The 15985-nt window shown below is 36.3% G+C and overlaps 1 protein-coding gene across 1 annotated transcript; it reads left to right on the top strand.

Moving 5' to 3' along the window:
- Nucleotides 1–2282: 2282 nt before the first annotated feature.
- LOC107553955 (nuclear receptor subfamily 1, group H, member 4) lies at nucleotides 2283–15475 on the top strand. Its single transcript, XM_016236297.1, has 9 exons — nucleotides 2283–2457; nucleotides 4018–4395; nucleotides 6701–6841; nucleotides 7305–7441; nucleotides 7871–7969; nucleotides 8220–8319; nucleotides 8505–8651; nucleotides 12704–12817; nucleotides 14777–15475. The coding sequence occupies exons 1-9, from the start codon at nucleotides 2361–2363 to the stop codon at nucleotides 15013–15015; spliced, it is 1452 nt and encodes a 483-aa protein (XP_016091783.1). The 5' UTR covers nucleotides 2283–2360; the 3' UTR covers nucleotides 15016–15475.
- The last annotated feature ends 510 nt before the right edge of the window (nucleotides 15476–15985 follow it).

Below are 15985 nucleotides of genomic sequence, written 5' to 3'. Positions count from 1 at the left end.
TCAGCTACGTATAATTTCCATGCACATTCCATCCATGTTACACCATGTTTAACGCAGTTAAGGGTACAAAATGTTAGAAACATATGAGATACGGACTATAAATGCGTTTTGAGACATCACTATTCTAATTTATGCAATTTGCCTAAAAGGTAAACATATATTTTAGATTGTTTATAGCCTATATTTTTATGGAAAGAGATAGGCCTTATTTTTTTGCAGTGTAAATAGGCTAGCTGATTGACTCGCCGCGTCAATAACAAAACATTTTGAAAATAAAACGTGCATATCTTACAGTTTCCTTCAAATTCTATCTTTTAAATATGGTGTTTGTCACAATATTGGAAAGAGCACAAAAGGGGTTACCATTAGGATACTGTCTGTGCGCGACACCTGTGAACAGAGGTTCTAGAGCAGTGGTTCCCAACCCTGGTCCTGGAGGCACCCCAACACTGCATGTTTTGCATGTCTCCTTAATCAAACACACCTGATTCAGGTCATCAGCTCATTAGTAGAGACTCCAAGGTTTGAAATTATTCCTTGTGTCAGAGAAAAGAGACATGCAAAATGTGCAGTGTTGAGGTGCCTCCAGGACCAGGGTTGGGAACCACTGTTCTAAAGTACTGTCACTCATCAGACCTGTTCAAACCAGCCAATGTTGACTGTTTGATCAACGAGCACATCCTTATGTCTGTCGTTACCGTCTATATTCCAAAGCCAGCAAACAGTCAAGTTCACAAAAATGATCATTATTATTGTTTTGCTAGAACACAATTTAAAGTGGAATTGTCATGCGCCAAGCAATCCTCGCTGTGATTAAAACATTAAATCGATACCACAGGAAAATTGTTCGAAAGCAGCACATCCACTGCAAATATTTCTGTTTAAATTCATATGAAAATTTAGTAATTTCTGGATAATAATTTCATTAAATTTCAGTGCTTAACTTCATTATTCAGAGTGTCATATTTAATCAAAACGTGTATGTCAAATGTTAAACAGACTTTAAAATCATTTAGTTTGCTTCCTTATTTCACTCCCTCCAGTAAAAGAGTGCGTACTCATGGTCTAGAGCAGGGTTCATGTCTGTCGTTACCGTCTATATTCCAAAGCCAGCAAACAGTCAAGTTCACAAAAATGATCATTATTATTGTTTTGCTAGAACACAATTTAAAGTGGAATTGTCATGCACCAAGCAATCCTCGCTGTGATTAAAACATTAAATCGATACCACAGGAAAATTGTTCGAAAGCAGCACATCCACTGCAAATATTTCTGTTTAAATTCATATGAAAATTTAGTAATTTCTGGATAATAATTTCATTAAATTTCAGTGCTTAACTTCATTATTCAGAGTGTCATATTTAATCTAAACGTGTATGTCAAATGTTAAACAGACTTTAAAATCATTTAGTTTGCTTCCTTATTTCGCTCCCTCCAGTAAAAGAGTGCGTACTCATGGTCTAGAGCAGGGTTCCTCAAATCTTGCCCTGGAGGGCCAATGCGCTGCAGAGTTTAGCTCCAACCCTGATCAAACTCACCTACCTGTGATTTTCTAATGATCCTGAAGACATTGATTAGCTTGCTCAGGTGTGTTTGATTAGGGTTAGAGCTAAACTCTGCAGGAAAGTGGATCTCGTGGGCCAGATTTGAGGATCCCTGGTCTAGAGTGTCCATACGGTGCGCACATATTTACGCCTAGTTTATTTTTATAAATCTCAATTTGTGCGTGGAAAATTGCGTACGCACATTTCCATGCCCATTTTGTGCGTACGCAACGTTTATACATCAGGCCCCTGGCCTTAAAGAAAAATTAATCTGAGCTGAAATACTGTGGAATGATACCATAATATTTTGAATAATCCAAAATAAGAAGGTAGGTAGTTTAGCATTAAGAAACATGGAAAAAGCAGATATTATAAAATCCAGTGCCAGACTGTACAGTCCAGAGTTGAAACTGGAGCAAAGGTCACTGCAATCAACTGTAGCATTTCCAGTTGAAAAAACAATCATTTGTTAGAATACTATGTTCTAGATTTCTGATATGACTTCAGGACCTTGTCCTCCTAATCTCAAGGAAATCTAAATGAAATCTGAATGATGTAGTATAAAACTTTGCAAGTTAACTTCAATCAGTGATTTTTTTTTTCTTTTAGAAGCACTATCTAAATCAATTTAAGTGACGTGTTTTACTATATAGCGTCAATACCTTAATTTGCAATAAAAACTGCCTCCATTTGTAAGTAAAGCAACCACTTCCTCCATTTGTTACTGTCTTGAAGAAACCAGATTAACCCCATCATTCACTTCCATCCTGGACTGAGGGATCTTTGGATGCCAAGACTTAACACACAGGCTTCTGAATGAATGAGTGGGTGGGCCATGACGTCAATGTGGTGGGACCTTTACAGATCCCACCCAGTGATGCATTCCCCCTATCAGAGAGCTCACACTTTTTTGGTGAGTATATTGGAAATTCACATTAATTTCTTTCCTATGTTATGCTAATGCTATCTTTGCCATGGTGGATGATGAAATAAAACTATGAGTCAGACTCTATGAAACAAACTGGAGCAAATTTCTGTTATTAGCAGAAGCCAAAAAGTGAAAGTCACCTTCAATTTTACAAACACGAGTGAGCATGTTTTGTCATAGATGACATTTATAAATCCAGATCAATCCTACATGTAATGAGACAGGGAATTGTGACTGTCAGGTTAATGAGCAACTATAGCAACCTTTGTTCACACTAGCACTTATGTATGAAGTATGAACGTGTTCAGGAACAGTAATACTTTGTGAAATGGGACACATAGACATATGCTGAGGAGTTAAAGGAACAGTTGGATGGTTAGGAATCAATACGGGTAATCTGTACCCTTACTGGGTCGCACTGAAATGGCCATGGTTCAGGATAAGGCTTCAGGTCAGTGCCATCTCATGATACTGAAGCAGTTGTCATATTTTTTGTTGTTGACGAAAATGTAGTGTAGACATAGTACAAAAGTTTTAGATGTCTTGTTTACTTTAAAATTATTGAGTCTTTCACAGTTCCGAAAAAGTTGTCATTGTTAGTGGACTACATATGTTAATAATAACCACAAACATCGAAAAATAGCTGATGACCTGATGGAGTTTAGCTCGAAATATGCAAATATATAACACTTTTAGGTATTCTAACTTTATTTCTAGCATCGTGTTCTGAAATAGTTCAGGCCGTAGTTTATAACGCAATACGTAACAGAAAGTGCATGTAAAGTTCTCAGTGTTGCCACAAGGGGTGCTGTAAACAGTCTTCTTTTATAGTCAGTTTTCTCTTTTAGGTCAACTATTGAAATAGTGACAGATTCATCGGTTGTTGATGGAATGGAAGCAGATCTGAATTGTAAGAAAGGGGTGGGGCTTACATAACAACAAGCTCTTAATTAAACGTCACCACAGAGAAATAAAGAAAAGAAACACGTATGGATGAATCATTCACAGTAAGACATATAAGATGCATTTAGAAAATTAAAAGTGCACTCAACACTTAATTTATATTTAAGAAAAAATATATATATATATAAATAATATATATATATGTGTGTGTGTGTGTGTGTGTGTGTGTTTGTGTAATCAAAAATGATCATAAAAATCTACTGAAACTCACTTAGACAGTAATATTGTGTAAATCCAGAGTAAATCCACTTTGGTTAATGATTGCTTGTTTTATGTCTGGGTGTGTTTGACTTCTGTATTATGTACATTTCACTCAATCTACTGCTACTAGTTGGATAGAGGCTGATTATGTTCCTAGATGGTTTTTAATATGCACTTATGAGGTAGTGGAGATCTTAATGACTCTGATGGTGTCTGCAAGGAAACTGTACCTCAGCGTGCTGTAGCTTCACTAATCGTCGTGTTGGCGTAAGACCTATTAGCACTCCGTGCTGGGCTAACAGTCAGGTGAACTTGAGCTTTGTATCTCCATGACACATGTAAACTGACAAGCTCTGCTCACTCCTGCCATCTTCTTCTCAGATATTCTGGCAGAGCAGAACAGTCCATTGCTACAGGACCAGGAGGTCATGCCCTTCACCAGCTATCCCAGCATGCAGTACACCTCGGTGGAGCCCTCCATGTCATCACCATCATACTACTCCAGTCAGCACTGCTACCCACAGTACTGTGGGGAGGAGTGGTACTCTCCATCCACCGTGTTTGAGATGAGGAAAGGACCGTTGGAGGGAGGCTTTGATAATGAGCTGGACGAGTCTTGCCCTGTTGTCCCGACTGTGTGTAAAAGATCCAGACACGCAGCCCACTCCGGAAGGAGCAAAGGCGAGGAACTGTGTGTGGTCTGTGGAGATAAAGCATCAGGGTATCACTACAATGCACTCACATGTGAAGGATGTAAAGGTGAATGCCATAATTTACAGTATTTTTGCTGACGTTTTCAGTCACAAAACATGTATTTCTGAACAAGGTTTTCATAAAGTTGGAAACCAAGACCCGGTTCTTATTCAGAATCAATTCTATAAAAAAAAATATCAGGATTGAAAGTTTTCACACATTTCGGAACCACATACTAAAATACTCTTGTCAGTGATTCCAGCACCACAGAATCAACAATGTGAAGCAGACAGTGTGTGCAGTCCAATTCCTGAACGACTGAATCTTATTATCTGATTCTACTGGTAAATCAAATCCATACACCAAAAACATACAGTGTGACCAGTGTAGTCCAATTCCTGAACAAATGAATCTTATATGCTGGTTCTTTGTAGAGAATCAAATCCATGCAGTGCGACCAGTGTAGCCCAATTCCCAAATGATTGACTCTAATGAGTCAGCTCTTTTTAGTAAATCAGAAATATACAGCATAACCAGTATAGTCTGATTCCCAAACAAATTTCTCTAATGAGTCAGTTCTTTTTAGTGAATCAAACACATATAGCTTACAACTTCAGTAGTCAACATTTGAAGTGGATCAAAACCTTTCATCAAAGTTCTCCTAAAACCTAAAAACTTTCTTGTCTTAGGACAACTTTGATGAACTTTTTTGATCCACTTCAAATGTTGACTACTGTATATATGTGAGATCAGTATAGTTACTGACAGGTTGTTTATGTAACAACATGTAGTTAAAGAGTTTTTTTATCAGTAATATTTCATTTCTAAAAAATAAATAAATTAAATGTTGAACTGTGTTATTATGATGCCTCTAATATGGCATTAAAAGTCATTTAAATTTTTTGCAAGAATTGTTGTACATTCATTTTTGTATTAATTATTCTCATAATTTGGCAATGTAATTTTTCAAAAACATTGGCTCAAACAATGGAATGAATTCAGGGCTATTTGTTGATAGAGGCCAAGAAATTGCACATTTAACTTTAAATTCCAAATATAGCTTTGCATTTAATATATTTATTTGATATATACTGTAACAATGTACAGTTGCACCTTTGTTCTGTGACCTCGTTGTTCACCCTGGAACCTTCATAGATACTGTATATTGTATCCATTGGCTACATAGCTCATGAAGGACGTAATAATTGACATGGAACCCCATGCGCCAAATTTAGCTCTTTGGAAAATCATTGGCTGAATGACTGCAAGTGTAATTCCACCTGTGCATGGACAATGCCCAAAGGGCAGATTCAGGGCTATGTGTTCCAAGTCCCACTTGGCTGGGTTTGGTGCTCCTTCACGTTCAGTTTGGATTGGATTCCCTCTCAGCTTTCTGCTGAATAATGATGTAGGCAACCAGAGCCACATGCCACCATGTAAAGTTAATGTGTGTCATTGTGCTCATGGGCTCATGCTGGAATAATTACCTGTTCCAAAAACAACTGCACATGTTTGTCTGCTGCCTAGAACTGAAAATCGAGCATCCAAGAGTATCTGTATTACAGTTCTGAACGTAATGTCTTAAACATTACACCATACCTTACATGGGCTGCAATGAACCTATTCCTTGATCTGTGTTTACAAAGTGGCCTTCTTGTTTCTCCTAATAGCTTAGACTTATACGGTAGCCAACTGTTGCTTCTAATGTTTTATTATGGTTTTCAAAATTAGAGAATAGTTAGATTCCTATAATCCCTGTAATGCTTTGGCAATACATACAAAAGTGAGTAATGCAAATAAGGCACTTTAAATTTGAAGCAATGTAATCTGCTCCTGAATGCTTTTGTACGTCTATTCTTGCCATCTGATCTGTCATCCACTGTGTCGAAGTGTAAAAACAACTGATAATATGATAGCGGGAAAGATTACTTTTTTACCAAAACAGTGGATCTCAGGGAATTCATTTATGACACAAAATTTTAATTTGGGTCTGTTGATAGAGGTGCAATGGTAAATGCTAAAAAAGCTAAATGTCAAGAATTAAATGCAATTTCTGTCCTTGTAAAACCATGAAAAATGCAAAAAGGTGAAAAAACCCAGACAAATGCATGAAACTACTAAAATTCAAGAGACATTTAGAAACCAACATTTTTCTATGTAGCCTATTTTAGAACTGCATATTGTTTGGGCTTTACAGTTCATGGTAATATTAATATATTTCGATGTTTTGTAACATTTAGCTTTCTCAGTTTTTTCTGTGTTGAGTCACTACATGATGGTCTATGAAACATCTGGATCCTGATTCCCAATATTACAGTATACTATACGTGAAATGTGTGGCATATTGAACATGCTGTGCTATTTCGTCCAGGTTTCTTCAGAAGGAGTATTACAAAGAAGGCTGTATACAAATGTAAGAGTGGAGGAAACTGTGAGATGGACATGTACATGCGCAGGAAATGCCAAGAGTGTCGACTCAGAAAGTGCAAAGAGATGGGCATGCTGGCAGAATGTGAGTAAGAGCACTGTAAACATTATAAAATGGGTTCCTGCTCAACTAATATATCAGCCCGAGAGTCACGCACATTGTGCAATCAGATAAGTCAGATCAGAAACTCTTGAACAGCAGTTTTTAATAAAAGTTATTAACTGGAGATTAATAAGAGAATGTATCTACAGAGGTACAATGTTCTATTTGGGCAACAAATTATATGAGATGGTTTGGGTTCAAATAATATTGATTTACTTGAGATAAAATATTAGTTTGTGGAAGTTGTATTTTCTAAGCTTCTGTAGCTCATGTATAGTGTATTGTTTTTTACATAAGTATTGTTGAGGAATGAAACAGATAAAATATATATTTTAAAAATTTGTTTCCAAGTTTTTTTACTTGATGAAAAACTGTTTGCTTGTAAACTGTCAATCTTACCAATCTGTATCTAGTTTCTGTATCTATTTTGTTTTTGCATCCTCAGGCTTATTAACTGAAATCCAGTGCAAATCCAAAAGGCTGAGGAAAAACACAAAAGCCTCATCTGACGAAAGTATAGGGGATGATGTTGGTGATAGTAGAGATGCTAAACAAATTGTATCTACCACTAAACCCTTCAAGGTAAGAACACAGGTGCTGTCTGATTGGGTTATTATTATAATCCATGGTGAAAATACTTGTCTTTTTGATTTGTGCAACTTTAAGTATTTGAGATACAGTTTACTTGGTGCCATGCTTGTTACAATATAACTTTTCAAGTATAATTGCAAACTAAGGGTGTTCTATGGCAACTTTATTGAAGTGCTATAAAAGGTTAAAGGGCAACCTCAATGATCCTCTTCACCATCATTCTTCTCACTTTTGCTCACATATACGGTTACTTCTGAAAGATTATATTATGATCAAGGGTTGTAAAATGGCTGTGCAGGATCAAACGTTGGCTAGTTATTAAAAAACGACACCACCAATCTTTAATTATTATTTCACATAGCTGGATTCTCCATGATCCAAATTTATAAACAGGAATTTTGGCACATTTTCTCATTTCAGGAGAATATAGAACTGAGCCAAGACCAACAGGCTTTAATAAGTTATATAGTTGATGCTCACAACAAACATCGCATCCCTCAGGATATGGCGAAAAAACTGGTATGTCTTCTCGAAAATCAAAAAACAACCCTAACAATTTATCTCATTTTAGATCAGCTTTTTAAGTCTTTAAATCTTTTTACGATTTTTTAATGCACAAAGCAGCCAAATGCTACTGTTAAAATCAGTAAACAGCATTGCCTGTTCTTATCACTGTTAAATCATTATGTAACCAAGGTTATCACCACCCCAATGTCGTAAAACAGTGGCTTATTTGCATGCTTTTTTCCTCCTTCCAACCTGTCCACAGCTACAAGAGCAATTTAACGCAGAAGAAAACTTCCTTCTACTGACCGAAATGGCAACTAGTCATGTTCAAGTGCTGGTTGAGTTCACTAAAAATATACCAGGTACTGTTTTTCAAATTCTGCAACAGCTATTTCGCTTGCAGGATCTATACCACTTGTATGAAAATTAAATAAATTCACATAGTTCAAGAAAACACTTTATATGACAGCAATGTCCTATGAGGAGGATGCAATAACTCCGGCAGTTTTAAGCAAACATATTTGTCGCGTTCTTGTTTTCTGAGCAGGTTTTCAATCTCTGGATCATGAAGATCAGATCGCTTTATTAAAAGGTTCCGCTGTAGAAGCAATGTTCCTGCGCTCAGCCCAGGTTTTCTCCAAGAAACTGCCCAACGGACACACAGAGGTACTAGAGGACAGGATCAGAAGGAGTGGTGAGCTCATTATTTGGATTGCAGCATAATTTATAGCATGATTCATGGCTTTTATGGAGCGTTCAAAGGAATCATGACTCATCAAACTAGTATGCTACGTATTTGTTGAGCCCCAGAACAAAGTCCATAAAGTTCACTAGGCACGTTACATTAATAACGTATCTGTCCACCCTATATAACGACAGGAAATTTGCCATCTTGATAATCCCATGGTGTACATTACATGTGTAAAAGGACACTAAAGTCCAAATGGTTTCGGTTTCACAGAAGTCTAAGCACTGGATGGCTGCCAAGACAGCACAAAGAGGAAAGCCCTCATATACATTTGTGAAGACTTACAGAAAACGTTTGACCTCTGTCATTGCCACCAAAGGGTATATAACAAAGTATTGAGATTAAATTTTGTTATTGACCCAATACTTATTTTCCACCATAATTTGCAAATAAATTCTTTAAAAATCCTACAATGTGATTTTCTGGATTTTTTTTTCTCATTTTGTCTCTCATAGTTGAGGTATACCTATGATGAAAATTACAGGCCTCTCTCATCTTTTTAAGTGGGAGAACTTGCACAATTGGTGGCTGACTAAATACTTTTTTCCCCACTGTAGCTAGTCAATATCATATGCCTTATAACATGTAATCAGATTTTGTAGAAGAGCTGTGGTTAAAGAAGGATGCATGATCAATATCAGTCTCTTAAAAGCATCTTAAGCCCTCCACCATTGCACACTGAATCACCTTTATTTCAAAGATAGTTGCTTTCAGCCTCTCAATATTTGAAAAGCCGTGATGGACGTCCAGATGGTAATATTTCTAAACAGGCAGATGAATGCAGAGTGGCATCGACTGTTTGAATCCATCACTCTTTTTCCCTGCAACACAGGCTCAGGAATATTCACGCAAAAGGCTAGCGGGGAGGAAATAGACGCACTGTCTAAAGAGACTATTGTTCTCTATCTAAACATCGAGAGGCCTATTGTCCCACTCGCTGGCTCTCAGCGCCTCTGACATTTCTCTGGCGTGAAGCCTTCGTGATGCTTCAGGTTTTTTTTTTGCTCCCTCATTTTTTGGGGAAAGTTATGACAAAGGTTATCCTTTCATCTGAAGGGAAATTAATGAAACTGTGAAAGGAGTCTGCGTGCTGCGATCAATTCATCTCTTGGGGGGTGGTGACTGTTTGTATGTACTGAATTTTTGAAGAGTTTGTTACACCCCAGCACTGTTTTTATTTAATATGAACATTTTGGTAAGCTTAATTAAGTCATGTTTGCTATTTTAAAGATCATTATTTTGTGTATTTGGTGTAACAGAATATGTTGACATGGTTTAATGTTCAAAAAACACATAATTTTTCAAATACTGTACATTATTGTAGTTCCTTTATGCCCCGCCTCTCTCAAACGATTTGTTTTGTACAAAGCCCCTCCTTCCAACAAGCACAGTCTGCTCTGATTGGCCAGCTGGCCCAGTGCATTGTGATTGGCCGAACACCACAAGCACGTGTCGGAAATGTAACGCCCCTTTCCATAATCGCGAGCTACAGCTTTCAACATAAATGTAAAGACAGTAAATAATGTCGTTAGTTTTACCATCAGTTCAAGCCCGAAAAGGGAACAGAGTCACTGACAGACACAGTGATGATGCTCGTATGTATTTGCAGTACACAAGCCGCAATTAAGAAAGTTGACTCCACTGTGATGTGACCCTGTCTCTCTCACGCATGCACACACACACACGACGCGATACTCTACACGGCGCAAAACTCCGCATTTGAACAGTAAATAGCAAATACTTAAACTATTAAGAAAACATACTTACAGTCGCTGATTCAGAATAAGCACCAGATTGTCATAGCAAAGTCAGAATTGACCCATTTTTTTAGAAATAGCCTTAGTTTGCACAGCCAGCCTTGTAGGCTACTCTCCTAGGTTCATAAAAGTGTCATCCATAAAATGCGTTGCACAAATTCGAACATCTGGTTTGTGCTGTTCTGTTGTAAATAAATCTTAACCAATGATTCCTCATTGCATCTACTTTCGGAAGGCCAAATAAAAGTCTTTTGCTTTCGCACAGAAACACAGCGTCTCCCTGACATGGCTGCATCAACACTACTGCGGTTCCTGAAACCACGCCTTCTTTCTTTGCATGAACATTTGGGCGGCATTATGCAAATATTTCCACATCGTGACGAAGAGATGTGGGGGCGTGTTTGAATGAGGCGTTTTAGCCCGGTCTGGATCAGCCTTCTCTTTTAGATAATAAATCCTTTTGTAAGAGACTTTGAGCTTTGTAACTCTGCAGATCTTATACATGCACAAATAGCTACATTACACTAAAGAAAAGGAAAAATAGAAATCACATCATATGACCCCTTTAATGTCCCAGCTGTCTTCAGTGTGGCAGCTCCCACCGAGGGATTCCCTGATTGGTCGGTCTGTAAACTAAACCCTTATGGCTCTTCACACTGAATGCTTTACATCAGAAAAGAGCGCTCGGCTCACATAGCCAGTGAAGTATGATAATTATATCAATGATAATGATAAAGACAAAGACCTCGCACAAAACAGGAAAGCCCTTCAAAGACAGGCTTCAAATGAACTGCTGTTACTGAGAATCCCACTGAATGTGGAAACGCACAGCTGTGGGGATCCGAGGCCGGATTCAGATCAGCTCTGACCTAACAGACAATAGAAAGCAATAAGGTCACGACCCCTGATGATCTGCCATTGCACACTGAGGGAGTTTCAGAAAGTCTCTTCCAAAGCAGACAGTGAATACACTGCAAAAATGATCTTCTTAAGATATATTTTGTATCATTTCTCATTTTTGTCTAGTCAGAATATATACATTTTCCTTAAACAAGATCAATTTACTTGCACAAGATATGAATAGTTCTTTTTAAGAGTGTATTTTAAATTAATTAATTTTCTTACCTCACTGGCAAATTCAAGATATAATCTTTGGAAAAAAGTCTTAAAAGGCTACGTTTATCTAGTTTTAAATAAGTTTCAATATTTTTTTCTGAGACAACAAGAAAAAAGTAGATTACAAAGAGCATAAGATGAAATGTAATAGGCCTACATTTTATATTATTGATGGATGGATTCTTTCTAAGAGGAAACTGTGATTTACTGTAGAGATCAGCTCTGACCTAACAGACAATAGAAAGCAATAAGGTCACGACCCCTGATGATCTGCCATTGCACACTGAGGGAGTTTCAGAAAGTCTCTTCCAAAGCAGACAGTGAATACACTGCAAAAATGATCTTCTTAAGATATATTTTGTATCATTTCTCATTGTTGTCTAGTCAGAATATATACATTTTCCTTAAACAAGATCAATTTACTTGCACAAGATATGAATAGTTCTTTTTAAGAGTGTATTTTAAATTAATTTTCTTACCTCACTGGCAAATTCAAGATATAATCTTTGGAAAAAAGTCTTAAAAGGCTACGTTTATCTAGTTTTAAATAAGTTTCAATATTTTTTTCAGAGACAACAAGAAAATGTATATTACAAAGAGCATAAGATGAAATGTAATAGGCCTACATTTTATATTATTGATGGATGGATTCTTTCTAAACTGTAGTAAATCCATACTTTTAAATGTAGGTAACACTGCCACCCTGAGGCCTCAGAATAAAACAGGCCATTTATAAAACCTTATTCACTTGTACATTCAACAAAGACAGTTTCACTACTGAATACTGAAAATGTGTCCTATTAGATTTATCTACTGAAGCTCAAACAAATACAGAATTTATGGGGGTAAGATCACAGAGCCACAGCTGAGTGTAGTGTGTACTAATGTGATCTTTAGTCCAGTAAAGAAGGCATGACCTTCATTTAATTTTAAATCATAGTTGGCATGTAAATATGTGCCTTGGTTGATTAGCTTCAAAGAAATATGTTTTTGAGTGTTTACAAGTGACTGAGGTTGTAAATGACTGTCGTTTTTATGTTGTCAGTACTAGATATTCAATAATAGAGTGATTTATAAAAGACAAAAAAGTGTATATCTTCATAAATATCTTTATTTCCTCCATAGGCATATCTGAAGAGTTTATCACACCCATGTTTAACTTCTATAAAAGCATCGGGGAGCTGCAGATGATGCTAGAGGAACATGCTCTTCTTACTGCTATCACAATCCTCTCACCAGGTCAGCTGATATCAGTCACTTAATGCTTTAAATAATACATTTCAGAATGCAATGTTAGTTCAGTTAGGGTTAGGGTTGTTAAAAACAGTGTTCTTGTGTTGCCAAAGTTTAGTGCTGATTTGGTGCTCAAAAACATTTCTTATTATTACAATGTTGGAAACAGTTGTGCTTCTTAATATTTTTGTAGATAAATAGGAAATTTAAAAGAACAGCATTCTATTAAAATAGAAATCTTCTGTAACATTATAAAAATTGGTAACACTTTAGAATAATGGTCCGTTGTTAACAAGTAACTATGCAGGAAATAATAGGTAGTACTACATTAACACTTAACTTAATACTATTAACTAATAGAGAAGCAAGATTAACTAAGCAGCAAGTAGTAGCAAATTTAGGACAAAGGTAGTAACTTATTAGATATTTGATAATTACTAAAAAATATATATCCTTATTGAGAACTACTTGCGAACTATGACCAGTTAATAAAGACTAGCCAATTAATTACTAATCACAACAGTAACATCTTAAAAGTGAACAATTGGGTTCTTTGTGGAAACTAATTTATGATATCCCCCAAATAAGTCGGCTACAGGTTGAAATTGTGACTACTACTCTTACCTAAGGATGGATGTTCTCTTTTTATTTCAAACAAAAACATAAAATAATCATACAAATAATTCATTTAAAAATTTTAATAATTAGGAAGTGATTGAATTAGTTCACAATTATGAGCTCTAGTTTGTGTCAGTTCAGTATGTCTCCGACTCCAAAAGACCTATACCTTTAGTGACAATAGGCTGGGGAGGACTTTTCTTGAATATAAATAATGATGTTCTCTTGACAAAAACAATTCACATCCTTAATGAAGGCATCGACTGCATTTATATTTTGTGTTAAGCACAAAACTGCATATTCCAGATTACAGTGTCTGGTAAAATATCACTAGTGCCTCACACAAATGTATGTGTCAGATATAAAATATGCTAAATAACTGATTAAATTACTAGTAATTACTGAGTTAAGGTGTTTTTCACTTTAAAATAATGGTCCAGATCACTAGTAGTTCCTGGCTGACAAGGTAACGCTTGAGTAATTAGTGAGAGGCTAATGTATTTTTCACTTTAAAGCTAAAGTGCTCCCCAGCCTACTGTCACTAAAGGTACAGGTCTTTTGGAGTTGGAGACATACTGAACTGACACAAACTAGAGCTCATAATTGTGAACTAATTCAATCATGAGCTTGTCAGCATCACTTCTTAATTATTAACATTTTTAAGTGAATTTTCATTTTTATTATTATTCTATGTTTAAGTTTGAACATCCATCCTTTGGTAAGAGTAGTAGTCACAATTTTAAAATGTTTTTTGGGGGATATCAAATTCATAAATTAGTTTCCACAAAGAACCCAATTGTTCACTTTTAAGATGTTACTGTTGTGATTAGTAATTGATTGGTTATTCTTCATAAATTCTGGTCATAGTTCACAAGTAGTTCTCAATGAGGATATTTTTATTTAGTAATTATCAAATATCTAATAAGGAACTACCTTTGTCCTAAATTTGCTACTACTTACTGCTTAGTTAATCTTGCTTCTCTATTAGTTAATAGTATTAAGTTAAGTGTTAATGTAGTACTACCTATTACTTCCTGCATAGTTACTTGTTAACAATGGACCATTATTCTAAAGTGTTACCTAAAAATCTATTAGTTATAAGGCTGGCATGTTCCAAGTAACCATCAATGTAAATGCATTAGCATCATATGATGGAAATGTTTTAACCCATTTAAAACCCACGTTTGGTTCTTATGTAATCAGTTTGTACTGTTCCAATAAGTTCAATGGTTAATGATTAATAGGGTCACAATAGAAAAGCACATTTTTGTCATTGTTTTATGCTTCAGAAGGCCACAGTGAAATGAATTTGTTTCATATGACTGAAATTGTTCTATCTATCTGTAGACAGACCATACGTAAAGGACCAGCAGGCAGTGGAGCGTCTGCAGGAGCCCATGTTGGAGGTGCTGAGGAAGGTCTGTAAACTACAGCACCCCCACGAGCCCCAGCACTTCGCACGGCTTCTCGGTCGTCTGACTGAGCTTCGTACCCTCAACCACCATCACGCAGAAATGCTGGAGTCATGGCGCATGAGCGACCACAAGTTCACCCCCCTCCTCTGTGAGATCTGGGACGTTCAGTGACTTAAGTGACTCTTCCACGTCCAGTGGAAGAGAAAATGAGCAAAAAATGGGCGGTTGAAGAGAAATGCTATAGACTTTTACTAAGCTGGCAAAGAGAGGAGTTTACACACTTTTCAGAGAAGTGGACTGTTAAAGTATGTAATGTAAATGTAATATATTGTCAAACTTCAAATAAAACAGGAAATAAGAAGATTTTAAGACATTATCAGCTCTTCAAGAAAAGATTGATGTACACATTTTGACATTCTAATGCCTTTGTAAATGTTTACCTGGCCTTTGCAACTTGGCACCTTGTTTGTTTAAAATCTGCTTTCCTTTATCAGAGGACTTTGTGACTTTTTACATTTTATGTGTGTTTGTATTTTGTGTAATTCATCTAAATATTTTAAGGTTCTCAAAATCTGTACTGCCTTTTCACTTTTCGAGAATTATGTAACCATTCTTCTTCTGTGCCCAAATATATGCGTTTATCTGAAAACTGGTGTTTACCATTGTGAAGTATTATATAAACAGTATATTTAGAATAACAGACCAAATATTAGCTCATATGTGCTAAGCACAAAACCATGGGCATTAAATTAATAGTTCACCCAAAACTGAAAATTTGCTGAAAATGTATTCACCTTCAGGTGATGTAGATGAGTTTGTTTCATCATCTGAACAGATTTGAAGAAATTTTGCATTACATCACTTGTTCACCCCTGCGGTGATTGAGTTCAAACAGCTGATATAAACCTCACAATAATCCACAAGGAATCCACACGACTCCAGTCCATCAATCAACATCTTGTCAAGTAAAAAAAAGGCATATTTGTGAGAAACAAATCCATAATTTGGATGTAGAACTTTAAACCATTGCTTCCAGCTAGTCAAGTTAAAATGCCTAGATGTACTTGTTTTTTACAAACACACAGCTTTTCACTTCACGAGATGAACTGGAGTCATGTGGATTACTTTAGATTCTTGTGGT

The sequence above is a fragment of the Sinocyclocheilus grahami genome, unplaced genomic scaffold (genome assembly GCF_001515645.1).
Source record: "Sinocyclocheilus grahami isolate Dianchi unplaced genomic scaffold, SAMN03320097.WGS_v1.1 scaffold487.1, whole genome shotgun sequence".
Classification (NCBI taxonomy): Eukaryota; Metazoa; Chordata; class Actinopteri; order Cypriniformes; family Cyprinidae; genus Sinocyclocheilus; species Sinocyclocheilus grahami.
Note: the sequence above shows the minus strand (reverse complement) of the source record. Positions and strands in the feature narration are given on the sequence as shown.